The sequence below is a fragment of the Motacilla alba genome, chromosome 15 (genome assembly GCF_015832195.1).
Source record: "Motacilla alba alba isolate MOTALB_02 chromosome 15, Motacilla_alba_V1.0_pri, whole genome shotgun sequence".
NCBI lineage: Eukaryota > Metazoa > Chordata > Aves > Passeriformes > Motacillidae > Motacilla > Motacilla alba.
The window spans coordinates 344,837-367,892 of record NC_052030.1 but is presented as its reverse complement, the minus strand read 5'-3'; the positions used below and the strand labels follow the sequence as shown (position 1 = coordinate 367,892).

At 56.3% G+C, this 23,056-nt stretch overlaps 2 protein-coding genes across 7 annotated transcripts; both read left to right on the top strand.

The window, feature by feature from the left end:
* Positions 1-686: 686 nt before the first annotated feature.
* Positions 687-8,801, top strand: LOC119707510 (protein DGCR6). Of its 2 annotated transcripts, XM_038152614.1 has the most exons (6): positions 687-832; positions 863-1,002; positions 1,077-1,237; positions 1,796-1,896; positions 5,828-5,968; positions 8,058-8,801. In XM_038152614.1, exons 2-6 carry the CDS (start codon positions 872-874, stop codon positions 8,139-8,141), a joined length of 618 nt encoding a protein of 205 aa, XP_038008542.1. In that variant the 5' UTR covers positions 687-832; positions 863-871; the 3' UTR covers positions 8,142-8,801. The 2 variants fall into 2 exon arrangements, with proteins under 2 accessions (XP_038008542.1, XP_038008541.1); XM_038152613.1 differs by having other exon boundaries at positions 808-1,002.
* Positions 8,802-11,966: 3,165 nt separating this feature from the next.
* On the top strand, positions 11,967-18,283 carry SLC7A4 (solute carrier family 7 member 4). Of its 5 annotated transcripts, none has more exons than XM_038152608.1 (5): positions 11,967-12,026; positions 13,279-14,330; positions 14,447-15,120; positions 15,912-16,020; positions 16,543-18,280. In XM_038152608.1, the coding sequence occupies exons 2-5, from the start codon at positions 13,349-13,351 to the stop codon at positions 16,734-16,736; spliced, it is 1,959 nt and encodes a 652-aa protein (XP_038008536.1). In that variant the 5' UTR covers positions 11,967-12,026; positions 13,279-13,348; the 3' UTR covers positions 16,737-18,280. The 5 variants fall into 5 exon arrangements, with proteins under 5 accessions (XP_038008536.1, XP_038008539.1, XP_038008537.1 ...); XM_038152611.1 differs by having other exon boundaries at positions 11,968-12,026; positions 13,291-14,330; positions 16,543-18,281; XM_038152609.1 differs by having other exon boundaries at positions 11,969-12,026; positions 13,282-14,330.
* Positions 18,284-23,056: the final 4,773 nt, after the last annotated feature.

The window sequence follows — 23,056 nt, the reverse complement described above, 5'->3', positions numbered from 1 at the left end:
AGCTGCTTCCAGGCTGGAGCAGGGGCACAGCCCGAGATCCTCCCCGCGCGTCCCACGGCATGGGCTGGGCGGAACCGCCTGGAAACCTCCGGCCGCGGCACGGGGGGCCCGGGGCTGCCGGGAGCGGCGGGGAGCGAGACGAGCGGGAATCGCGACAGGGAGCGGCGGGGAGCGGGACGAGCGGGAATCGCGACAGGGAGCGGCGGGGAGCGGGACGAGCGGGAATCGCGACAGTGAGCGGCAGGCACCGGGACGAGCGGGAATCGCGACAGGGAGCGGCGGTGAGCGGGACGAGCGGGAATCGCGACAGGGAGCGACAGGCACCGGGACGAGCGGGAACCGCGACAGGGAGCGGCGGTGAGCGGGACGAGCGGGAATCGCGACAGGGAGCGACAGGCACCGGGACGAGCGGGAACCGCGACAGGGAGCGGCGGGGGCGGGAATCGCGGGAATCGCGACAGGGAGCGGCAGGCACCGGGACGAGCGGGAATCGCGACAGGGAGCGGCAGGCACCGGGACGAGCGGGAATCGCGACAGGGAGCGGGGGGGGCGGGACGAGCGGGAATCGCGACAGGGAGCGGGGGGGGCGGGGCAAGGGGCGGGGCCACGGGGAGGGGCTGATCCGGGATTGGCTGTCTCTGGGGGCGGGGCTTGTGAAGCCCGGATGGGCGGGGCTTGAGCGTCTCGGGGGCGGGGCGGAACGATGGAGACGCGGGGCGGCCCCGCGCATGCGCAAATTGCGGGAGGAGGGAGCGGTCGCGCGGCTCTGCGCCGGCGCAGATCGTAGGAGGGCGTGAGGGAGAGGCAGCGGCAGGACCCGGACCCGGACCCGGACCCGGACCCGGACCCGGACCCGGACCAGGACCAGGCGATGGCGCGGCCCGGCGGGTTCGAGGCGGCCGAGCAGCAGCAGCAGCAGCAGCAGGAGGTGTTGTCCCGGCAGCAGGAGCGGCACTACCGGCTGCTGGCCGAGTTGCAGGCGCTTGTCAAGGCGCTGCCCAGGTGAGCGGAGCCCGAGCGGGGCCGGGGGCCGCTGCTGGTGCCGGTGCCGGCGCTGACCCGGTTTGTGCCCTCAGTGCCTGCCAGCAGCGTCTCTCGTACACCACGTTGTCCGAGCTGGCGCTGGCGCTGCTGGACGGGACCGTGTTCGAGATCGTGCAGGGGCTGCTGGAAATCCAGCACCTCACCGAGAAGAACCTGTACAGCCAGCGGCGGCAGCTGCACAGCGAGCACCGCGGTACCGTGGGCCGCCGTGGGGCAGTTCCGGGCCGCTGCGGGACTGCAGAGGGGAGCGCGGGGCAAGGGCCACCGGGGCGGCCGTTCTGGAGGGGACACGGGGGTGGACAGCTCAGGAGAAACGAGGGTGGCACTCCCGGGAAGTGACGGGGACCCTGCGGGGGGAGACGGGCCTGGGGCATCTCTGGGCTGCGGAGGAGGTTCGGGGGGTGCTGAGGGTGGGACGGGAGACAGGTTGGGGGGCACTGGGGGTTGGGGATGGCACTGGTGGGGTCGGGGGGTGACATTGAGGGGGCAGGTTGTGAGACAGTGGAGGACACTGCGGGTGGCACTAGAGGGCACCGGGGGACTGTGATGGGGACACTGGGGGCTGGGGATGACGCTGAGAGGGACAGGTTGGGCGGGTTTGGGGTGGCACTGGAAAGGCAGGTTTGGGGCGCCCTGGGGTGGGTTGTGAGGGCATAAGGGAGCTACAGGGAATGATATTGCACATCGTGGGGAGGGCACTGGGGGCACCTGGCAGCAGCATGCCCTCCTGAGCCCCTCGTGCCCCTGGCAGGGCTGAAGCAGGAGCTGTTCCACCGGCACAAGGAGGCCCAGCAGTGCTGCAGGCCCCACAACTTGCCACTGCTCCGTGCAGCCCAGCAGCGCGAGATGGAGGTGAGAGGGGCTGGCCTGGGGGTGGCAGGGCTGCTGTGTCCCTTCCCAGGGCTCTCACAGCCCCGTCGCTGCAGGAGCTCTGCAGCACCTCCAGAGGGTTTGGCTGTTCCTATCCTGCAGCCTCAGGAGACACCAGCTGGCCTGGCTGGCCTTGCTAGCACAGACCTAGGTCACCCACCTCAGTCTGGAGGCCTCCTCCTCTTGCTCTGCCTTTTGTCCCCTCAAGGTAGGGGCTCTTGCCATCCTTGTCCCCTCAAGCAGGCTCTTGCCATCTCTGGTGTGGTCTGAGAACTGTGGAAGCTCAGGAGCCTGCTCCAAAGACAATGCTCTCCACAGTGCTTTAGTGATCCATTGTTACCTGATGGGCTGAACCCTGTATAGAATTGGTGTACCTATCCTGTTAGGAGTACCACTGATAAGGAGGAAACACCTCGAATTGCATAATTACAGTAGGAGTTTCTGAGAGCATCCCAAGGCATTTCAAAAAGATTCAGTCCCAGAGGACTTTTCTGTCACCTCTTGGTGATAGATAGAGGCAGTTTTGTAATGTAAGAAAATGGCAAGTAGCTGGTGATGTTAATCAGTGGGGCTGAAATGTTGGGGGTGAGCTACTTTGGTCCACATTAGGTGGATGAGAGCAGTTCCCTGCCTTGGCCCATGGCAAGCACCATGCCAGTGCTGGTTGCTGTTGGATTTTTTGGTGTTTCCACGTTCCTCATTTCCTGTCAAGGCAACTAAAGCCAGGCTGGACCTCTGGTACCTGTCCTTGTTACTTCTGCCTCTGAGTAACTCAGACTTCCAGCAGCAATCTCTACTGCCCGTTTTAAAAGCTTCCAGTATTTCATTAAATTGCCCAGATATGTCTCACTTTTCCTCATCTTACATGCTGTGCAACTTCCTCCTACCTGCCCTCCACCTTTCTTCTGTTTTCCTCTCCCAGGTGTTAGTAGAGTCACTTCTTCCTGTCTTTATCCTCTTACAATTCTGCTGTAGAGCACTTTGGGAACAGACAGATCACCTCTGTTATATCTGATATGTGTACAATTGGAGATGCCCTCTCTGGTGAAAGGTTTCCATGACCAGCTCCCGTGAGATAGCTTGGGATTGGTCTCCCAGAACAGGTGATACGAGGTGTTTACATGTTTTACATGTTCAGCTCCTCGGTGGAGCCTGTGGCATTTAGAAAAGCTTAGCCCATCATGCAGGGTCCGTGGCCAGCAGGGCTGAGGCAAAACCTGTGTGCCTCAGATTTGTCCAAGACATGGCACTTTTCTCTAACCCAGAATTAGATGCCAACACTGAGCAATGTGAGGCACTTAAATTTGGGTATTTTGTTCAAGCCCAAAGTCAGTCCTCCAGCATGGTAGGTGAAGGAGGCAATGGCACACTGAGATGGGTGGGAGGAAGGAAAATCTGGGGAATGAGGCATTTTAATCTGTTGTCTCCCACAAAGGGATTGAACCCCTGGGCTGAAGAAAGTGTGAGGACAGAGCTTGCTTAGGTTCTTTCCTCAGCATCCTTTGGTGAAGGAGCAGTCATCACTCTGCCTTGCCTTTTGTTGGGGCTGGAGTTGAGTTTCTTCCCATTTATTGCTAGGAGATCCTGCCCTGAATGTTTTCTCTGGAGCAGCTTTTGTGTAGTTACCTTCTAGTGGATCCAAGTTCTGCATCCTCCTTAATTGCAGGTGGTTCTGTGAAGGTTTCTCACTGTGACGTGCTCACTGTGGGCTCTACATCCAGGAGAGGTTCCCAGAGGCAGCTCCTGCCCCATGTGAGTGACAGCTGCTCTTTGTTAGGTCACACCTTTTCCAGAGACCCATGGATACCCTTACTGCAGACGCACCTCAGCCCTTCCCCAGGCTGTTGATGGCCAACAGTTCTGTCACACAAATTCTGAATTTTCACCAGGAATTGTGGCTAGGGTGGAGGCTTTCAGCTCCCCTCCAAGGCCATTTTAACCACCAGCCACTGGGGTTTGTGGCTCCTGCCTTTGTGTGCAGTGGGGATAGTTTAACCACATGGATGTTTCCAGCTGAATGTGTGCCTGTGCTCTCTGTTACAAAGGGGCAGCATTGCATGAATGAAATGATGAAACTTGTGGCTTTTCACAGAATCACAGAATAAGCTGAGTCAGGAGAAACCTACAAGGGCCATCCAGCCCACTCCTGTCCCTGCCCAGGCCCCCAACATCCCCACCCTGGGCATCCCTGGCAGCGCTGGCCAAAGGCTCCTGGAGCTCTGGCAGCCTCGGGGCCGTGCCCATTCCCTGGGGGCCTGGGCAGTGCCAGCACCCTCTGGGGGAAGAGCCTTGCCCTGATCTCTAGCCTGACCCTCCCTGACACAACTTCAAGTCATTCCCCACAGGTCCTGTCACTGATCACCACAGGGAACAGATTAGTGTCTGCCCCTTCTCTTCCCCTTTCAAGGAAGTTTTAATTTCAGTGAGTCTCCCCTCAGTCTCCTCCAGCTGAACAGACTATCTGCTCCTCATATGGTTTCCCCTCAAAGCCCTTCACCATATTTGTTGCCTTCCTTTGGATGCTCTCTAATGGTTTATTTATTTCCTACTTCTTGCAGGAGAAGCACAGAATAATGGAGTGCTTTCGGTTGGAAGGGACCTTCAAGGTCATCCAGTCCCACATCCTGCCATGGGTGGGGACACCTGCCACTATCCCAGGTTGCTCCAAGCCCCATCCAGCATAGCCTTGGACACTCCCAGGGATCAAGGGGCAGCCACAGCTTCTCTGGACAACCTTTGTCAGTGTGTCACCATCCTCACAGGGAAGAATTCCCTCTTAACATCTAATCTAATTCTACCCTCTCCATTTGAAGCCATTCCCCCTGGTTGTGTCACTGTCCCTTGTCCCAAGTCCATCCCTCTTTGAGCCCCTTTAGGCACTGGAAGGGGCTCTAAGGTCACACAGAGGCTTCAGCCCTTGGAGCATCTCCCTGCCCTCCTCTGGACTTGCTCTAGCAGCTCCCTATCCTTCTGTGCTAGGCCCCTGGAGACGGAGGCAGCTCTGTAGGTACGGTCTCACCAGAGCAGAGCAGCAGAATCTGCCTCTTCACTCTGCTGCCCACCCTACAAAAATGAGCCTGTCATTGTTGTTTGGTGGGGTTTGATGATGCCTGGTGTTCCCTGTGGCTTGCAAAGGAAGGCTGCTGTTCAGTGCAGCCTGGTGAGGTGGTATCACCTCTGCACACATGGGGCTCTTTACTTGATCAGTTCTCTGCTTGTCCTCTGCAGTCCTGCTCTCAGCTGCCACTCTGATTTCCAGCATGCCTTTGTTTGCTGGGCTCCATTCTCCTCTGGAGGCAGCACAGAAACTCTCTGCTGCAGTTTGGGCAGGTGTTGGTGAGGCAGGAGTGTCCATGTCCTCCTGGTAGGAGCTATTCTGGCAAAGTCCTTCTTTCCTAATGTTCTCAGTCTGTCAGAAATAGAGTCCAGCATTCAGCTCCTTTCACAAATAATAAATAGCATCTGTATGGGGTTTACAGCTCCAGTTCCATATTAGTGTCCAGGGAGCCATCTTGATGAACTTCAGTGGCCTGGGATATTCCTCCAAGGATTCCTTCAGCCCCACCTGAGAGGGGCACATAGTTCTTGGGCTGAGTTCAGCCATAGCTCAGGTGGTGGCTCATCAGAGAAAGTGATTCAGACACTGTGGTCTTTTCTCATCATCTTTGCTGGCCTCCAAACACTCAGAGAGCAGGCTGTTCCCATGACTTCCCTGCATTTTCTTGAGTGGCAGCTTTGCAGGTGGAGGTGTTGAGACCTGGGACTGTGCTGGTTGCCCACTGCTATCCATGGACTCATCAGGAGAGATTCAGGGCCTGGATGCTCTTGGGTTCCAAGTAAAAATTTTAGAGATGAGAAAAAGATGGGAAGAAGGCAGATACTTCACTTTCCTGTTGACTTTAATGTTTTCCAGGCTATGGAGCAACAGATCCGAGAGGAACAGCGAATGATGGATGAGAAGATAGTCTTGGAATTGGACCAAAAAGTAATCGACCAGCAGAGCACCCTGGAGAAGGCCGGGGTGTCTGGCTTCTACATCACCACCAACCCCCAGGTCGGTGTTTGGGCACAGCAGGCGAGGTGCTTTGACAGGAGCCTGGAGTGACAGGACAAGGGGGAAGGGCTTCCCACTGCCAGAGGGCAGCTTAGGTGGGGTACTGGGGAGAAATCATTCTCTGGAAGGCTAGTAAGGCACAGGGTGCCCAGAGCAGCTGGGGCTGCCCCTGGATCCCTGGCAGTGTCCAAAGCCAGGCTGGACACTGGGGCTGGGAGCAGCCTGGCACAGTGGAAGGTGTCCCTGCCTGTGGTAGGGGGTGGGATGGGATGACCTTTGAAAATCCCTTCCAACCCCAACCATTCCATGATTGTTTGACAGTGCTCTTGGGTTGGTATCTTTAATTTTTAAAGAAAATCTCACTGTAGATAAATTAGGGATGGATGTGTCAGACAGAACAATCCATCCTTTGCCTCCCTGCTGCTGGACCGAACTTGTACTCAGTTCATAACTAAAGAGCACAAACCCAGGTACCATCTGGCAGCATTCCCAACTTCCTGCAGTATTTTTTCCCATTGTGGAGGGACAAAATATTGTGCCAATAGCCTGCAGTCCTGTGACTCTCAAATGGGTCTGAAAAGCCCTAAAAGAATTCATTTACTGCATTTATATTCAGCTTAGCTATGAAAACACACTTCAAGGCTGTTTATTAGGCACCTTGTTCATTCTTGCATGTGACTTGCTGGAGCTGATGCTCTCAGGCTGTGATTAAAGAATTGTTCCCAGTTTCCTCAGGGCATTTGCTCTCAAACTGTCTGAGGAGTCACCTGGGTTTGTCCACATTGTCCTTATTTATTTATTCCTCCATGTCCTTTGTTCTTGCCACCACAGGAACAAAAAAACTCAAAATTCCCAAGTCTTGTTGTAAAACCATACAAGTTTGCAGGGAACACAGAGACAGGCTGTTCTTAACTCTGTTTTTTCAGCTGATTAAATGTCACTTTGATAAAAACCTACTGCTGAGAGAAGACAGCTTAAATGAAGCTGAACAGGCACTTTCTAACACCCACCCGCATGATTCCCAGCTGTGGAGCCTTGAACAAGCCTCTCAATTTTTCAGTGTTGCTATTTCCCAGTTGTATAATGCAGAGAGCCTGTTCCCTCCCTCCTGCCCTGCCCTGCCCTTCATGCTGTTTTTGTAAGCAATTAGCCCTATGAGGGTTCCTCTTTGCTGGGTTTGTGTATGTCTGCCTTTAGGATAGGTGCCAAGCCCAGCGCGGATCTTGGCTTGTGCCTGTGAGTGCCACCAGGAAATCCCTGCTGGAATGAGTCTGTTCACGCGGTTCCCATCAGCTGATGTGCTTCCCCCCAATCTGTGTGAAATGCTTCCTTGTGCAGGGGATGTGTTTTTACAGAAATAGATTTTTATTTCCATAGCTCTGTGTCTGCAGGACTGAGTCACAGACCTACACTTGCAAGTTATTGGCTCCACCACGTTGTCTGTGAGCTAGATGTAACTAAAGAACGAGCAGGTGGCAAAGGAACTGTGAGCTAATGTTGATGTCTCCAATAGATTGTGCTCCTGGAAAAGGCAGTTTTCCAGAAATAGGGAATTAAATGCTTGCAGGGAATTTGATGCACCAGCACAGCCATGTGTTGCCCCTGCCTTGGATCCCACTTAGAGCATTCCCAAAGTGATCCTTCCTCCTCCTGCCCTTCTCTGCTGGGAAGGGGTCAGGAAGTTGGAGATGCTGTGGGGGGGTGTGGGGAGGGGCCTGGAGAACTTTTTCTGGGGCTGCTGCCCCTCATCAGCCTGCAGAACTGGCCAGCCCTCAGAGCCCCTAGAATACTTACTATGGTCGAGAGGAAAGAGCCTCTCTGGATCTTTAAGGAATCCTCAAGTGCTGGGATTCCTAAGACAGCCACAGTTTGCAGCAGGTCTGCTAAGATGTCACTGCTCCATCTTTTACAGAAACACCTGAACAAGATGAAGCATTTGGTTTTTAGCTGCCTGATTTTTTTTTTTTTTTTTTTTGTAACTCCCTAAGAACAAGAAGCTCTTGGGGAGGTGGTACAGGTCAGTCCTTCCTGCTTCCTGCAGCAAGGAATGGAATCATCTCCTTGCACAAACATTTTTCTCCCTTTGCAGGAGCTGACTCTACAGATGAATTTGCTGGAGCTGATTCGGAAGCTGCAGCAGAAGGAAGCTGAGGCAGAGAAGAATTTTTCCTGAAAGAGCCAATCTGCTGTTCACCTCCCAGAGTTTTTCCTCTGACTTCCCTCCAAACAACAGACTGTCCATGCGTTTGCTTTGTATTGTGTCAGGAAGAGGCTACAGGAGTAGAAGAAATTGCTGAGATACTTAGATTAGAGCTGGGGCAGGCAGAGCCCAGCACAGGGGATGGTTTGGAGCTTGGGAATGGCTCTCAGATCCTCAGGATCCTCAGAGCAGTGTCAGCTGCATCTGGCTCAGCTGGGAGCTGCTGGAGCACGGTCACTGCCAGGAATGTCCTGTGGTGATGCTGAGGCCGTCACTGAGCACACACAGCCCTGCTGTGTGAGGGTGACCCTGAGTTTAGATATAACTGGGGGGGATACAATTGCAAGGATGCTTCTGTGTGTTGTTAAGGCAGAAACAACCTCTGAGACAGGCAGACCCTTCCCAGAGTCTCCTCCAGGCTGGTACCAGCGTTATCTGTGTTGGTTTATCCGCATGCTGGCCAGCATTATCTGTGTTAAAGGAGGATTTTAGGCCTCAGCCCGGAGTTACTGGACTGGTATTTGCAGTGTTCCCATTGACTCAGAAAGCAGAGCTTCTGCTTTGTTCTTTTAAACCAGTTTCCAAATTAGGAGAAATAAAACACTTTCCGTTTGTGCAGCTTTCTGAATGCCAGTGGTTGTGTTTGTCCTGTCCTCAGCTGATGAGTGTGGAGCTTGTGGTGCATTAGATGGAAGCTGGGGAGGAACCTGGAACGTTTCTGAGATCTTTCAGGGTGTTGGAGGAGCTTGTGGGTGGCCTTATGGTGGGGAAAGCTGGTGCTGGAGGAGACAAACACAAGATCAGAGCTACAAGGACCAAGGAGGCTTTTGGAAATTCAGGGCTGAGGCCTCCTCCCATTTTCATCATGTGTGGGTGTTCCCTCCCCATGGCGAGGGGAATGCTGTGATTCAGCAGCTGGAGACAAGACCTACAGCTTGTGTGGAGTCTTCAGCTCCTGGATGAAAGTCCCCGTCTGGAAAGCAGGCTGGAAGGGGACCTGCAGCACTGCAAAGTCCCCACAGAGCTCATGGAACTGCGTGACCACTGCACCCTCAGGTGGGAACTCTGTGCTGCACTGCTGAGCAGTGGTGAGGGGCAAGGTGGGCAGCATTCCCCTCTGGAATGGGGACCTTATCCTCCTGGGAGGACACAGGGTAGCCGCTGGTGAGACCGGGTGAAGTCAGCATCTGTGGTTAGGTTTGTGCCAGAACAGTTGGCAAGGAAAATGCTTCCCGACTGAGGATAGGGAAAGCAGGGGTGAGCAGTGCAGGAAAGGATGCCCAGGGGGTGGGGCCATCACCCTGCCTCCCAGCAGCTTCCCTTTCCTCTACACAAGCTCTCTGGAGTGGCTGAGCAGCAGAGTGAGGGTGTGGCTGGAGGAGTGGGATCGAGGTGAGGTTAGTGCCCGTGGTTTCGGCCCCGCTGCGCTGCCCTGGGGGGTGAGGGACGGAGCCCACCCCGGTGCCGAGCCCCTGGGGCCCAGCACTGCTGCTGTACGAGGAGAGCCGTGCCAGGGGCTGTGATGGCACTGCCATGACAAAAGCAGCTTTTGGGCTTGCCGTCTATTTGCAGATGGCCCTGCCAGGCAGCTGATCGCATCCGAGCTGACATTTTCCATGCCTGTGGTCAGGCTGGGTTTCAGAGAGCTGCAGGGGGTTAGACATGGGCAGCTGGTGGGAAAGGTTATCCTAAGGGAGCAAAGCCCCTGGGATGGCCTGTGATCAGATCAGCAGGATTGCAGCAGAGGAACGCTTGCTCAGTACCTGAAGCTGGACAGTACAACATGGAGGATACTGATATCTTTCCAAGCAAGTGTCATTGTGTCACCAGAGGGTGACACTGTCCCACAGCATTGCTGTGCCCCAGCCGCTGCAGCTGTGGTGCTGCCAGTAGCACAGGGCAGTCCTGGAGAGAGCAGCCCGAGCGGGCTGGAAGCTCTGCTGGGCTTTGGCTGCCTCAGCTCCTTGGTTCAGCGACCTGTGCAGCTCCCAAACTCTCAACTGGTGTTCCAGGAACATGTGTTTGGCTTCATGCATCCACACACCTGGACCAAAGGTGCCTGCCCAGAGCTCCACATGTGCCAGAAATAACATGGAGAGGGGATGCAACCCGAGGATCAAGTTCCCTGTTCAGGTGCAGGGTGACTAACATGAGAGCTATGGCTCCATGCCAGCTCCATGTTCACCCAGGAGCTGGTGGAAGGTGAGTGATGGGTGGCAGGAAGGGACAAGTCCTGTTTATTCCTTCCTTTTCCTGTATTTTGGGCTGTTGAAGAGAAGAGCAAGGTCCCCTCCACATACGGAGGTCGATCCAGTATGGATACAGGTGAGTGTGTTCAGGTGGGAGCCCTCAAGAGTTGCAGTGCAGGCTCTGAGCTGTGGGTGCAACTTGAGGGTGACATTTGGGGTGGTGACTGGTGGGTCTGTGAAAATGTCAGTTTAAGTGCCCAGGAGCCATCAGAAAACTAGATGAGACATGAGAAGGGGATCAGAGAAGAAAACGAAATGCGTGTTGCTGCTGTGAAGCACATAAATGCAAATTCCTTCACCCTGACAAAGGCACAGTAGGGATGGAACAAACTCTGCAAAGGCCCTGGGGACACCAGGGATCTGGAACACCTTCCAGCTGAGCTGGACTCCTTTACCTTGACAAAGGGCACAAGAGAGGGCAGGGTGGAGATAAAACTGTGGGTGACATGGAGAGGGAAATACAAGAACAGTAGCATTGCAGGGCACTTGTAATGCCCTGGTTTGGGTGGGAGGGGTGACTGCTTGGGAAATTCCTGCCCCAGGGGGCTGGAGAGGCAGAAGGTTTGTGGTGGTTCAAGAGGAGGTGAAGCACTTCTGGAAAAGAAACACCTTTTGACTTAGAGACCAATAGAAGTGATTCCCCTTCACTGCCCTGCAGAGCCAGGTGGAAACACCAGAGGCTTTTGCTCAGGATTTGTGCTCCTGGCCAGGCAGGAGGACTGTGAGCTGGAGGGACCTGTTGAGGAGCTCCCCCTCCCACAGCTTTCTCCACACTTCAGTTTCTTCATGAAAAACACCTGAGCACTGAGGATGTGCCTGCCCTCCCGGTGGCTGCTGCAGAGCAGAGTAAGTAGAGGCAGAGGAGCAGGATCTCAGCCCCTTGCTCCAGCCAGAACTGTATCCAGTGGATGGGATTTGAGATAACTGCTCCATTACAGCATCACAGAGTAGTTTGGGTTAGAAGAGACCTTGGATTAGAAGCTCATGAGCAGGAACACCTTCCACTATCCCAGGTTGCTTCAAGCCCTGTCCAACCTGGCCTTGGGCACTTCCAGCAGGGACAGCCACAGTTGTCCTGGACACCCTGTGCCAGGGCCACCCCACCCTCATCGCCAAGAATTCCTTCCTAATAACCCATGTAAAATAATCCTGCCCTTTGTCAGTAGGAAAACATTCCCCCTTGTCACTCCAGGTCCTTGTCCCAAGTCCCTCTCCAGCTCTCCTGGAACCCCTTTAGGCATGGGAAAGAGCTCTGACGTCTTCCTGGAGCCTTCTCCAGGCTGAGCATCCTCAGCTCTCCCAGCCTGTCTCCGGAGCAGCCCAGGCTGCAGCCTGTGGAATATTTCCATCACCACCCCGTATCCCTGTATCCCCGTTTCTGTGCGGCTCCAGCCGGGCACACGCTCCCGGGGGGTGCCCGCCGTGGGGACCCCCTGTGTCTGCCCCTTCCAGGGGCTGGAGGTGCAGCCCCGGTATCCCCAGCCTGCGCTCCCGGCTCCGGGAGACACCCCTGGGGTGGGCCGGGGACTCGCCCGGCCCCGCCCGGCCCCGCCCTTCCGCCGAGCCCCGGGAGGCGGAGCCGGGCGGCGGCGGCGGCGGCGCGGGGCAGGTGAGGCCGGGCCGGAGCGGGGCAGGTGAGGCCGGGCCGGAGCGGGGCAGGTGGGGCCGGGCCGGAGCGGGGCAGGTGAGGCCGGGCCGGAGCGGGGCAGGTGGGGCCGGGCCGGAGCGGGGCAGGTGAGGCCGGGCCGGAGCGGGGCAGGTGGGGCCGGGCCGGAGCGCGCCCCCGGCCACCCTCGCAGATGAGCGACAGCCCCGGGGAGCGGGAGCGGGGCTGGGGCCGGCACCGCGCGGAGCGTCCTGGGCGATTGGGGCCGCCCGGAACCGGCGTCGTGGCGGGGCCGAGCAGGGGCGGAACTGTCGCCTCTCGCCGCCCAGGATTAACCCGGAACCCCCACTCACCTTGCTCGCTCTGGGCGTCCCCACCCTTGCCCCACCCCGAGCTCCGGGGATGCTCCGTGTCCAGCGGAGCTCCGCATCCCCCCGGCTGGGCCTGTTGCGTTTGCTGGGGCCGGGGATCCGCGTGCTGCCAGCGCCTCCTTCGCGGGGACCCGCCTGTGCCGGGCGGGGAGTCTTGGCCAGCACGGGTCGTGCGCGTTGTCCTCAGGGCCATCATCGGCCCGGTCATTGCATCTCCTCGTGGGCTTTCCACGAGCTTTTGGTCTCTGAGATGTGGACCCTGGAGTGGGGCTGCACCAGTCCTCCGAGCAGGACATGTGGTATTTTTTACGTAGGTGTGGGGCTTCTGGCACAGGAAGGAATGCAGCTGGGAGGGGAGAGTGTCCCCAAAGTCACCAATCACCCCATGGAGCAGCTGGGAAGCAGCACCTGAATGTCCCTAGTGCTGTGTCCTGCCACTGTCATGATGGCAGCTGCCAGTGTGGCTGGTCCCTGGCACTGGCTGTTTCTTGGTCTTCCTGGAGACTCCGATGGGAGCTGCTCTGGACTTGAGGTGTAGCTTCTAGGGAAGCAGCAGGAGCAGGGAGATGCTGCATGCCCCCATGGTGAGGTCCTGGCACAGCAGGGAGAAGCTCAAGTAGATGTTGGATAAGGTGGAGAGGAGGCAGCAACGAAACCTTCAACAGGGCCAGAGTAGACTGGTTTGGGCTTTAATGGGGAGATGCTGTCCTTCAGGTGCTGTGGTTTGCCTGCCACCTGGCACACTGGCACGTGTCCCTGTCCTGTGCCACCCCTGGAGGAGGACACAGGGACACCTGGAATGTGCCCTGGTGACTTTTCCACCCTGTCCCCAGCACTTGATACCTCACTACCAAGGGAATGTTCACCCCTTCCTGCCCCTCTAGCAGGTTGCCAGGCAGGATCTGACTGCCGAGGACCCTCACTCTGCTGAGGGCAGGGCCCGCTGCCTCCACCATGGCCCGATGGCTGCCCCGCTCCACCGACCTGACCCGCTTCTGCCAGAAGCTCAACCGGACGAAGACCCTGGAGGACGACATGATGGAGACATCCCTGAACAGATGCCTCTCCACCATTGACTTGACGCTGCTGGGCATCGGGGGCATGGTGGGCTCCGGGCTGTACGTCCTCACAGGCACTGTGGCCAAGGAGATCGCTGGCCCCGCCATCATCATCTCCTTCATCATCGCCGGCTTTGCCTCGCTCCTGGCTGCTCTCTGCTACGCCGAGTTTGGAGCCCGCGTGCCCAAGACGGGCTCTGCCTACATGTTCACCTACGTGTCCGTGGGTGAGATCTGGGCTTTCCTCATTGGCTGGAACGTGCTGCTGGAGTACATGATCGGGGGCGCCGCCGTGGCCAGGGCCTGGAGTGGCTACCTGGACTCCATCTTCAACCACAAGATCAAGAACTTCACTGAGACCCATGTGGGTGCCTGGCAGGTGCCATTCCTGGCCCGCTATCCAGACTTCCTGGCAGCTGCCATCCTGCTGGTAGCCACAGCCTTCATCTCCTTTGGGGCCAAAGTGTCCTCCTGGCTCAACCACATCTTCTCAGCCATCAGCATGGGCGTCATCCTCTTCATCCTCATCATGGGCTTTGTCCTCGCGCAGCCCAAGAACTGGAGCGCCCAGGAGGGTGGCTTTGCCCCATATGGGCTGTCAGGCATCATGGCTGGCACGGCCACCTGCTTCTACGCCTTTGTGGGCTTTGATGTCATCGCAGCCTCCAGCGAAGAGGCCAGGAACCCGCAGAGGGCTGTCCCCAGGGCCATTGCTTTCTCCTTGGGGCTGGCCACCGGTGCCTACATCCTGGTGTCAGTTGTGCTGACGCTGATGGTGCCCTGGCACACGCTGGACCCTGACTCTGCCCTGGCTGACGCATTCTACAGGAGGGGCTACGCCTGGGCAGGGTTTCTGGTGGCTGCTGGCTCCATCTGTGGTGAGTACAGGCAGCGGTGGGAGGGAGCTGCCCACCCTCCTGCCCTGAGGGCTGGGAACAATCTCCAGTTTGGGTTTGGGTCTGATGGCGTCTTCCTTCTTCTACTCATCCCTCAGCAATGAACACAGTTCTGTTGAGCAACCTCTTCTCCCTGCCACGCATCGTCTACGCCATGGCCGAGGACGGGCTCTTCTTTCAGGTCTTCTCCCGAGTGCACCCCCGCACACAGGTGCCTGTGGTTGGCATTGTGGTCTTTGGGCTGCTCATGGCCCTGCTGGCCCTCGTCTTTGACCTGGAGGCCCTGGTGCAGTTCCTGTCCATCGGCACTCTGCTGGCCTACACCTTCGTGGCCGCCAGCATCATCGTCCTGCGCTTCCAGCAGCAGCAGGGGGACGCGCCCGCCCCAGCGGCCAGCCGGCCCAGCCCTGAGCCCCACGCGGGCCCGTCCGGGGCTGAGCTGAAGGAGTACGAGTCCTTCTCCGACAAGCTGCAGCTGGTGGACAGGGACAAGAGCAAGGAGCAGCGGGAGCCGGGGCAGCTGAAGGCAGCTTTTGAGCCCTACCTGGAGTTCCTCAGCGACTTCTACCCGGGGGAGGTGGTCACAGTGGCTGTGGTGACCTTGATGGTGTCTGCCATCTGCCTCTGCTCCATCTTAGTGTTTGGCAACACCCACCTCCACCTGCCTACCTGGAGCTACTCCCTGCTGCTGGTCCTCTTCAGTCTGGGCTTCCTGCTCAGCCTCCTCCTCATCTGGGCGCATGAGCAGCAGCACAGCACCCAGACCTTCCAGGTATGCCCAGGGCCCAGGCAGGAAATCCCTCTACAAGGGTGAGGGGAGGTGGGAGCAGTTCTGAGGGACCTGCAGGGCCTCCAGGCACAGCACTCTGTTGAAAGCAACACAACTGCTGAAGGAGGAGGAGGAAGGAGAGGAGGATGAGGGTGTTCGTGGACACTGTGTGTGGGGAGTGTTGGTGTCTCTGCTGTTATGTTGTGTGGCCACTGGTCCCCAGGAGAGGACATCCCCAGCAGTTCTGTGTCCATCCCATGGGATGGATCCCAGGGATTGCTCCTGTCCACCTTGGGCTCCCTTCTCTGCACCCTCGCAGTTCCTCTGCTCCTCTCCTGCCTCAGCTCCTTCCTTTTGCTGCCCTTCAGCTATGTGATGGAGCCCATTTTCAGCCTCCAAACCACTTCTATGCCTCTTGTGCTCCCCCTCTCCTGTTTTCAGCCTACCTGAGCCCTGATGTAGTCAGTGCAGCTTCGTAACACCAGTGGTCATAGCACGTCCCTGCCATGCCCCTGCTCTGGCTCCTCTAGCAAGGACCACATTGGCTCAGGATCACGCTAGGAGCTTGTTTGGTCCTCATGATGCTGCCTGTGCCCACCCTGCCAGCCTGGCTCCCAGCTCCTGGCTCCATTGTTCCTTTTCCTCAAAAAAAGTGCCCCTTCTAGACATCCCAAGGTGACAGTCCCTTTGTCCCACACACACATTTGCCAGTGCTGTCTTTTGTCCCTATGATTTTAAAGACTGAGAATGTGGTCCAGCAGGTCTCACCCCCACCAACTCATTTTCTCCTGCAGATCCCCCTGGTCCCCCTGTCCCCAGCACTGAGCATCATCCTCAACATCTACCTGATGCTGAAGCTCAGTTACATGACGTGGCTCCGCTTCGCCGTCTGGCTGCTCTTGGGTGAGTGCTCCTGTGGCTGCTCCAGAGAGGGGGAACAAACAGGGTTTCTCTTGGCACTCTCCAGCTCCTTTGGCAGTTTCTCTCTCCCATTTATGGGTCTGTAAAGCATATCCTGCCCCTTTCTGCCTCCAGTTCCCCTTTGGAGATGCAAGGCGAGGTCTCCCAGCATCTCCTGAGCCTCTCTGTTTCCCAGATCGTTACAGCTTGTTCCTGTTAAAAGTGCAGATCCTCCTTAAAGCCCTGGGCCAGAACCACCCCCTGCTGCTGAGGCAGCTCCCTGGGGCTCAGGACATCCTTCCCTTTCCCAGGGACTGAGGGTGCTCCCCTTGCTCTTTACATGCTTATCACCTTGGGCAGGACACTTCTCCTCCTGTATGCAGCTCAGTCAAGCCCTGTGGTGCTTTAGCTCTTTGCTCTGCTGGGTTGCTGGCCCCCTCCGTGCCACATTCCTGTGGTGCCAGCCCTGATGGTGGCAGCAGCCAGGCTGTGCTGGAGCCCCTGCTGTCCCTGTCCCCGCTGCAGGCTTGCTCGTCTACTTCGGCTATGGCATCTGGCACAGCAAGGAGAACCTGCGGGAGCCGCGGCCCCAGCGCGTCAGCGCCCGCTACGTGGTGTTCCCGGGGGGCAGCCTGGAGGAGAGGGTGCAGGCAGTCCAGCCCAGCTGCCAGCCTGCCACCGGGCTGCCAGACACCGGCACCGAGGACTGCAAGAGATGACAGCCCTGGCAGCGGGGGCGCCTGGAGACGGGAGCGTCGGAATCTCCTCCCGCAGTGAGGCCAGAGACCCACCCCCCTCCTCCTGTTCCCTCTGACAGTAGAGCCACCGGGGCTGCCCCAGGTGTGGGGCTGCACCTGGAGAGGATGAGGATGCTCACCCTTCCCCACACGCTTCTGACAGACTGTGGAGGGACCGGCTGCCTCCCTCCCCGTGCCCTGCACTTGAGAGCTGGGTCTCAGCCCAGTGCCTGCCCTGCTCATGAGGAGTTGTGTCCTTGTTCAACTCTCCCCGAGCACGCCCTGGCCCTTTGCAGTACATCTCCCGTCTGCCAGCACATCCGTGCAGCTGGGCGTGCAGAGGCTCCCCAGGCACCAGGACAGGCAGCCCAGTGCTGCCCGTGCTGACTCTCATCCTGAGGGCAGCCCCCTGCCTCCCGCAGAGTCCCCTTTGGAAGGAGGCAGGGCCAGTCATGCACCCCACAGGCTCCCCTGCCATCCCCATGCCCAGGACTGCTCTCCTCAAAGGCTGGGGCTGAGGGAGCTGAGGGGCAGCTGGAGACACGGCATGGAGAAGGGACATGGCCAGAGTGGGTGGCTGGGAAGGCACCCCAGGAAAGCCAGTGGAGGCTGGCACAGCAAAAGCCCAGCTCCATCTTCCCAGCCCCTGGGACTGGCTGGCTGAGGGGCGGATTGGGGGCTGTGCCCACAGGAAGATAATGCCATGGCCAGGCCCTTGCCCCAGTCCTGAGCAGGGTATGGGTGCTCAGGACCCCAGGTACATTGCCTTGTCCCTGGAGGTCCCCAGTGGCATCCCCGGGCTGGTCTGCCTGGAGTCAGCTCCCTACTTCTCCTGCACCCCAGCAGCACCACCTGCTCCACCATGGGGACTCCATCCCCCGTGATGCCCCTTCCAGGCTCTCTGGGGCTTGGGACAGGCTCAGCAGGTGCTTTTTCAGTTTTGCCCCCTCCCCAGCAATCATCCCCGTGCTCTGTGGTCACCCCAGCTGCAAGAATGTCCTGGGGGGGGTCCCCAGCAGCATTGCTGCAGCCACCCCTGGCTGTTTTGCCCACGAGCCCCTGGTCAGTCAAGAGGCTGCCAACTTGACAGGCCTCGCAGCATGGACACACTGCTCCATCCTCTCCTCTGCGTGCTGCGAGGAGCTGGGCACTGTGGGCAAGCTGTTCCATTACTTCTTGCTGGCCAGTCCCTGGGGGAGCCTGGAGAGGCTGTGGGGACCCTCAGCAGGACCTGCTGGCTCTGGTGAGCCCCTGTGTGTGCCAGCACTGTTCCGTGTCCCCCCTTGTCCCCGCGCTGCCGCCATGGCTGTGGACACACTGGCGCCGTGGCCCTGCTTGGCACCTCCGTGTTGTGGCTTGTGAGCAACGGGCTGATCTGGTCATCCCCATAAACACTTTTTTCTGCCGTGGCTCTGACTGGTTGTGATCTCTGTGCCGCCAGGACTCAAGGTGGAAAGCCCCCCCGAAGGGGAGGGTGCCCACTGCCACCCTGCTGCCACCAGCGTTCCAGTGACGAGGACAAGCTCCAGGCAGAGCCACAGGAACCAGGACCCTATGGGGCTGGGCAAGGCGGGGACTCGAGCCTTACAGTGCACAAATACCCTGATACTGACCCAGACGGGACTGAACCCACTGTGAGCAGTGAGGACAGTGCTGAGTCAGCACCAGGGCAGGGTTACCAGAGCTGCCCAAGGTTATGAGCCAAAGGATGTGAGAACTTGTGCAATAAATAGGAATGATTTATAATCCACAGTCACCCCCATGCCCAGCTGTTGTTCTCTGGGGAAATGCCCTTCCTGAGGGGCATTTCTTCATTAGAAATGAGAGTCCTTCTTCATTAAAAAGCAAGTGTTCAACAGGCCTCACCCAGGGAGGCACAGACTGAACCCTCCTTAGCAACAGCTTTAATCTCAGTAATGAAGCCATTGTCAGCAGGACAAAGGCGAGTAAAAAGATCCACAGGAACACAGGAGGAGAAGGGAGCCCAGGGCAGAGCTGGGGAAGGGCAGGAAAGCCCTCTCAGAGAGGGATGGGCTGAGGGTGACTTTTATGTTCCCCTGTGGAGGAAAGCCAATGGCAGTCACATCTCTCAGCTCTCCTAGCAGGGGTCTCAATCAGCCTTTTAAGCTGCAAAAGACCAAAGAGATATTGAATGAGTCATGTAACCATTGATATTTATTCTATTTAAAAACATTCATTTCTAAAAATGCCCAGAAATCCCTGTTGGGCTGTGGCACACAAAGCACAGGGTCCTCCCCAGCAGAGCACAAGGTGCCAGGGATGCAGCCAGCAGGGTATTAAAGGATTGAAGTGTAATTCTCTGGCACCTGGAAGACCTGTGGGGCCTCCCAAGCACACTTGTGGGGTTTTTTAAAATAGGATTACAAAATTGGTTGTTTCATGTGTCATACACTATCCTACAGCAGTAACATGCTCTGCACAGAACATGTATTAATTGATTTTTAATTGACTACTCACTAATGTACACAGAAAAAAAAGGGGGATGGCAGCAGCCACTGGCACCCAGACAGCCCTTCTAGAGGAATTTGTTCCTGAAAATTGTATCAGCAGAGGAAAAAATCCAAATCAGCAGGGCTTTAAGATGGTAGCCTGTTGTAAGAGAAAGCACTGGCTGCCCCATCCATACCCTCAATTCCAAACAGATGTAGAATGAAACCGTTCCCATGTGCAGCTCCCTGTTTCATGGAGCTCCAGGAGCAGCTACTTGCTGCTTCCCTGTGGCTGACCATACACCTGTTTTCCAGAGCAGTATCCTTCTCCAAATTAGCTTAAAAATATAAATAAAATCCTCTCTTTCTGGGAGCCATGGCAGTGATGCAGTCAGGCTGCAGGAAATCCGTTTCCAGAGCTGCAGGTAGGTATGTGGGCCAGTGCTGGGGCTCTGGAATCTGGTAAGGGCTTTATGGGCCATGGGGCAGGAGCAGTTCTGGCACACGTGCTCTGGGCTGGATTAAGAGGGTTAATGTGAGTCCTGGATGATAATCCCCAGAGACCATGGGAGTGGACAGGCAGCAGCCAGGGCTGGCTGAGCCTCTCCAGTGATGCTGCTGGACTGGGAGAGTAGCTGGCAGGGCAGTGCTGGTTTGCTGTGCCCTGGAAGGACAGTTCCCATAAGGCAGGTGCAGCAGGACAAGGAGAAATGCAAATGCAGAGGGGAATATCATGGGATTTGTGCTAGAGAGAAAATCAGTGTTGGGGCTGCCACCTACCCCTTTAAATGGTGGTGAGTGACGGAACCTGTGGATCTTAGCCCCGGGTGAAACTCAGGGATGCTCCAGTGATGGATGGACATGAGGACGGAGCCACTGATGGTTTTGGAGGCCTCAGGGCACAGGATCGCTGCTGCAGCCCCTGCAGCCTCGGGGATGGGAGCAGTGGGAGCTGCAGAGCTCTCTGGGCTGTGGGAGCTCCTACAGAGATCACTGGGTTGTGGAACCCCCAGGGATTGCTGGGCTCTTGCTTGGGAAAGCACAGGGGAGCAGGAGTTGCAGGTGCACAGTTCAGTAGCTGGAATAAGCAGCTGCTTGGAAAGTTGAGCCTTGTCCATGCTGGAGGGAGGAAAAGGGGAGCCCCAAGCCCTGGTAGGGGGTGGTGAGTTGCACCCAGGAGAGAGCAGCTCCACGTCCTAATTAAATCACTTCCCAGCCTCATGTTCCTAAATTATCCCTCCCTCCCCTCCCCCCTGGCTCTGGAAGCAGCACAGATGAGCCGCAGGGCTGGGGAGGCTGGCTGTAAGTAATCCTCTCATCATCCTGCCCTGCTCCCCTCCTCCTCCCGCAGACACAGCCCGAGGATGAGGTAAGCATCACGCAGCATTCCAGGGTGCCAGCAGTGGTGCGTCTGCTCCTACCAGCAGGGAACAGCAGGGCATTAAAAGATGGCACAGAGCAAGGTGGTCCTGTTGTCCCCTCGTCCCTGCACGATGTGCTGGTGGTCAGGCAGACGGGTGCCCAGGTCATTCCAGGAGTGTTTGTGCTGTGTCTCGGCAGTCCCTGCAGCCAGTCCCTGTCTCAGCACTGTGCAGGGAGCTGTGTGAGCGAGGGCACAAACACGGCCCCATCCCTGTGCCAGAGGCTCCATCCAACACCAGATGCAAATGCTGCAGCTGCTCTGAGGCAAGGCAAGGAACGGCCATTTCCCCGCATGTGACACACCACACAGACACAAAGCTGAAGCCACTGGCCTCCATGATCCTGGCGGTTTTCCAACCTTACAGATTCTATAAAAGGAGAATAAATCTTCCCCACATGCACAGGAGGCATGGCATGAAGCAGTGGACTGAAACTGCCATGAGGAAGATTTAGGCAGGAGACCAGAAAGGTTTCCTGAGGCAATGACAGCTTGGCCTGAGGTTGTGAAACATCTGTCAGATGCTGGCAGGAAGGCGCTGCAGCAATCAGCTCCTCTGGAGCCAGGATGGCTGATTTCTCACCACCCCACACCTCTCTGGCTAGGCTTGAAGCATTCTAGGGAAGCCAGTCCTTGCTGGGACAAGAGCCAATGCACCTCTAGGCATGGCAGCACACTCGATATCCTAAAGGTGATATAAGTGCTCAAGAAAAATACTTGGAAAATACAAAAACCCCTTTTCTGTGTGTGGGGAGCAGCTGGAGCCATGCTGGAGGCGCCACTGCCCAGCCCTGCCCCCAAAGTTGGTAGCTGCTGCAGCGAGAACTTTGGGATCACCTCTGTAACTTACCTCAGAGAAGTTCCACATGGAATCAGGCAGCGAGCCTCCCTGGAGTAGTAATGCTCATTTTCCAGAGACAGGCAGCTGGAGCAGTCCCAGAGCACTGCAGCAAGGGACAGTCAAGGTTTCAAAAGGCCACTGAGCAAAGTGAGAGCTACTCAAGAATTCTGGAAAAATACCATTAGTGGCAATCAATGTGGATTTGTGTAACCTCTGTGCTCTGACTTGGAGAGGACCTGGAAAGAGGCAGCAGTGCTGGTGTGCTGTAGCACCTTCATGAGGCATCCAGCTGCTATCTGGCACTTTGGCAAAGAAAACAAAAAGGAACAATATGGGACTGACACTTGGACACAAAAAAAACCAAACCAAAAACAAAAAAACAAACAGGGATTCAACAAGTCTGGTGAATTATTCCAAGATTGGTTTCCAGCATAGAGAGGACACAATTGAGTATGAGGAAAAAGGATCAGTGATTCCAGCAGGGGAGATTAGCAGGTAAATTTGGAGTAATTGATATTTCAGTCTAACAGAACTACAGTTCTCAGAGTAAGTCCCTACCTGTTAATCGCTCACAACCTTTGGCAGCAGCTGCCAAAGCCCAGCAAATCCCTCCAGCTTTGCCCACAATCCGCTAGGCCAGCCCCAGCTGCCTGCTCCCCTTCTCCCAGCAGCCCCCCGGGAAGGCAAATCCCAGCTGGGCGCGAGGCAGGCTTGTGCTGGGTGTGCCTCAGCCACCCCTCCAACCTCAGCACAGTAGGCTGCTCCAGGTCCTGTCCCAGGGACACTGCCCGGTACAGCACTGCTGGCTCACCTGGTGTGCTTGGGCTCCCAAATGGTTTGTGGAGCCTGAAACCACACACCTCTGACTCCAGTGACAAACAAATTAATGTGTCAGAACAGGGGCAAGGGGGTCTTCTCCAGCTGGTGAATAAGGACAGACTTGGAGTGTACTGTTTCATAGGATTTTAATTTGCATCTCTTCTTTGCAGAACACAGGAAGGGTAGGGGCAAAGGACATCACAGAAACAATAAATGGTAAAAAATATTTTAAAATATAAGTACTTACACTGATTTAAACCAAGCCCTGTGAAGCTTCTGTGTTCCAATACACAAAGTTTTCATCTGGAGACTGAGACAGTGTCAGGATGGTTCTGATGCTTTTAGAGACAGCCCAATTTTAAAGACTGAGGCCTGTATTTATAAATGGTATTTGCAAATGGTTTGGACAGACCGTCCTGAAACAAAAACACAGGCTTGATTTATTAGACATGTAACTATAAAATGATGTGCACATTTATAGGACAGACCTCACTAGGTAAATAATATAATTATTTTCAAATAAAGAAGATAAACTTTATAGAATCACAGAATCTTTTAAGTTGGAAAAAATCTCTAAGACCATTAACCCAGCACTGCCAACTCACCACTAACCCCCAACATGTGGTCTCTTTCAGCCTCAGAAGCTGGAAGAACTGGTTTTTATTTTGGTGAGCAAAATTTGAGTAGAATAAAAACTATATATAGACTACAAAACAATATCTGTATTGATTTATGAATCAGAAATTAAACCATTCAAAACATTCATTATACC

Excerpts from the sequence above, each read along its gene's own strand:
- LOC119707510 (XM_038152614.1), top strand. The coding sequence starts at position 872 with ATGGCGCGGCCCGGCGGGTTCGAGGCGGCCGAGCAGCAGCAGCAGCAG. Across the intron at positions 1,003-1,076 it reads CTTGTCAAGGCGCTGCCCAG|TGCCTGCCAGCAGCGTCTCT; the intron begins GTGAGCGGAGCC and ends TTGTGCCCTCAG. Across the intron at positions 1,238-1,795 it reads GCTGCACAGCGAGCACCGCG|GGCTGAAGCAGGAGCTGTTC; the intron begins GTACCGTGGGCC and ends TGCCCCTGGCAG.
- SLC7A4 (XM_038152607.1), top strand. The coding sequence starts at position 13,349 with ATGGCCCGATGGCTGCCCCGCTCCACCGACCTGACCCGCTTCTGCCAG. Across the intron at positions 14,331-14,446 it reads GGCTGCTGGCTCCATCTGTG|CAATGAACACAGTTCTGTTG; the intron begins GTGAGTACAGGC and ends CTCATCCCTCAG. Across the intron at positions 15,121-15,911 it reads ACAGCACCCAGACCTTCCAG|ATCCCCCTGGTCCCCCTGTC; the intron begins GTATGCCCAGGG and ends TTTCTCCTGCAG.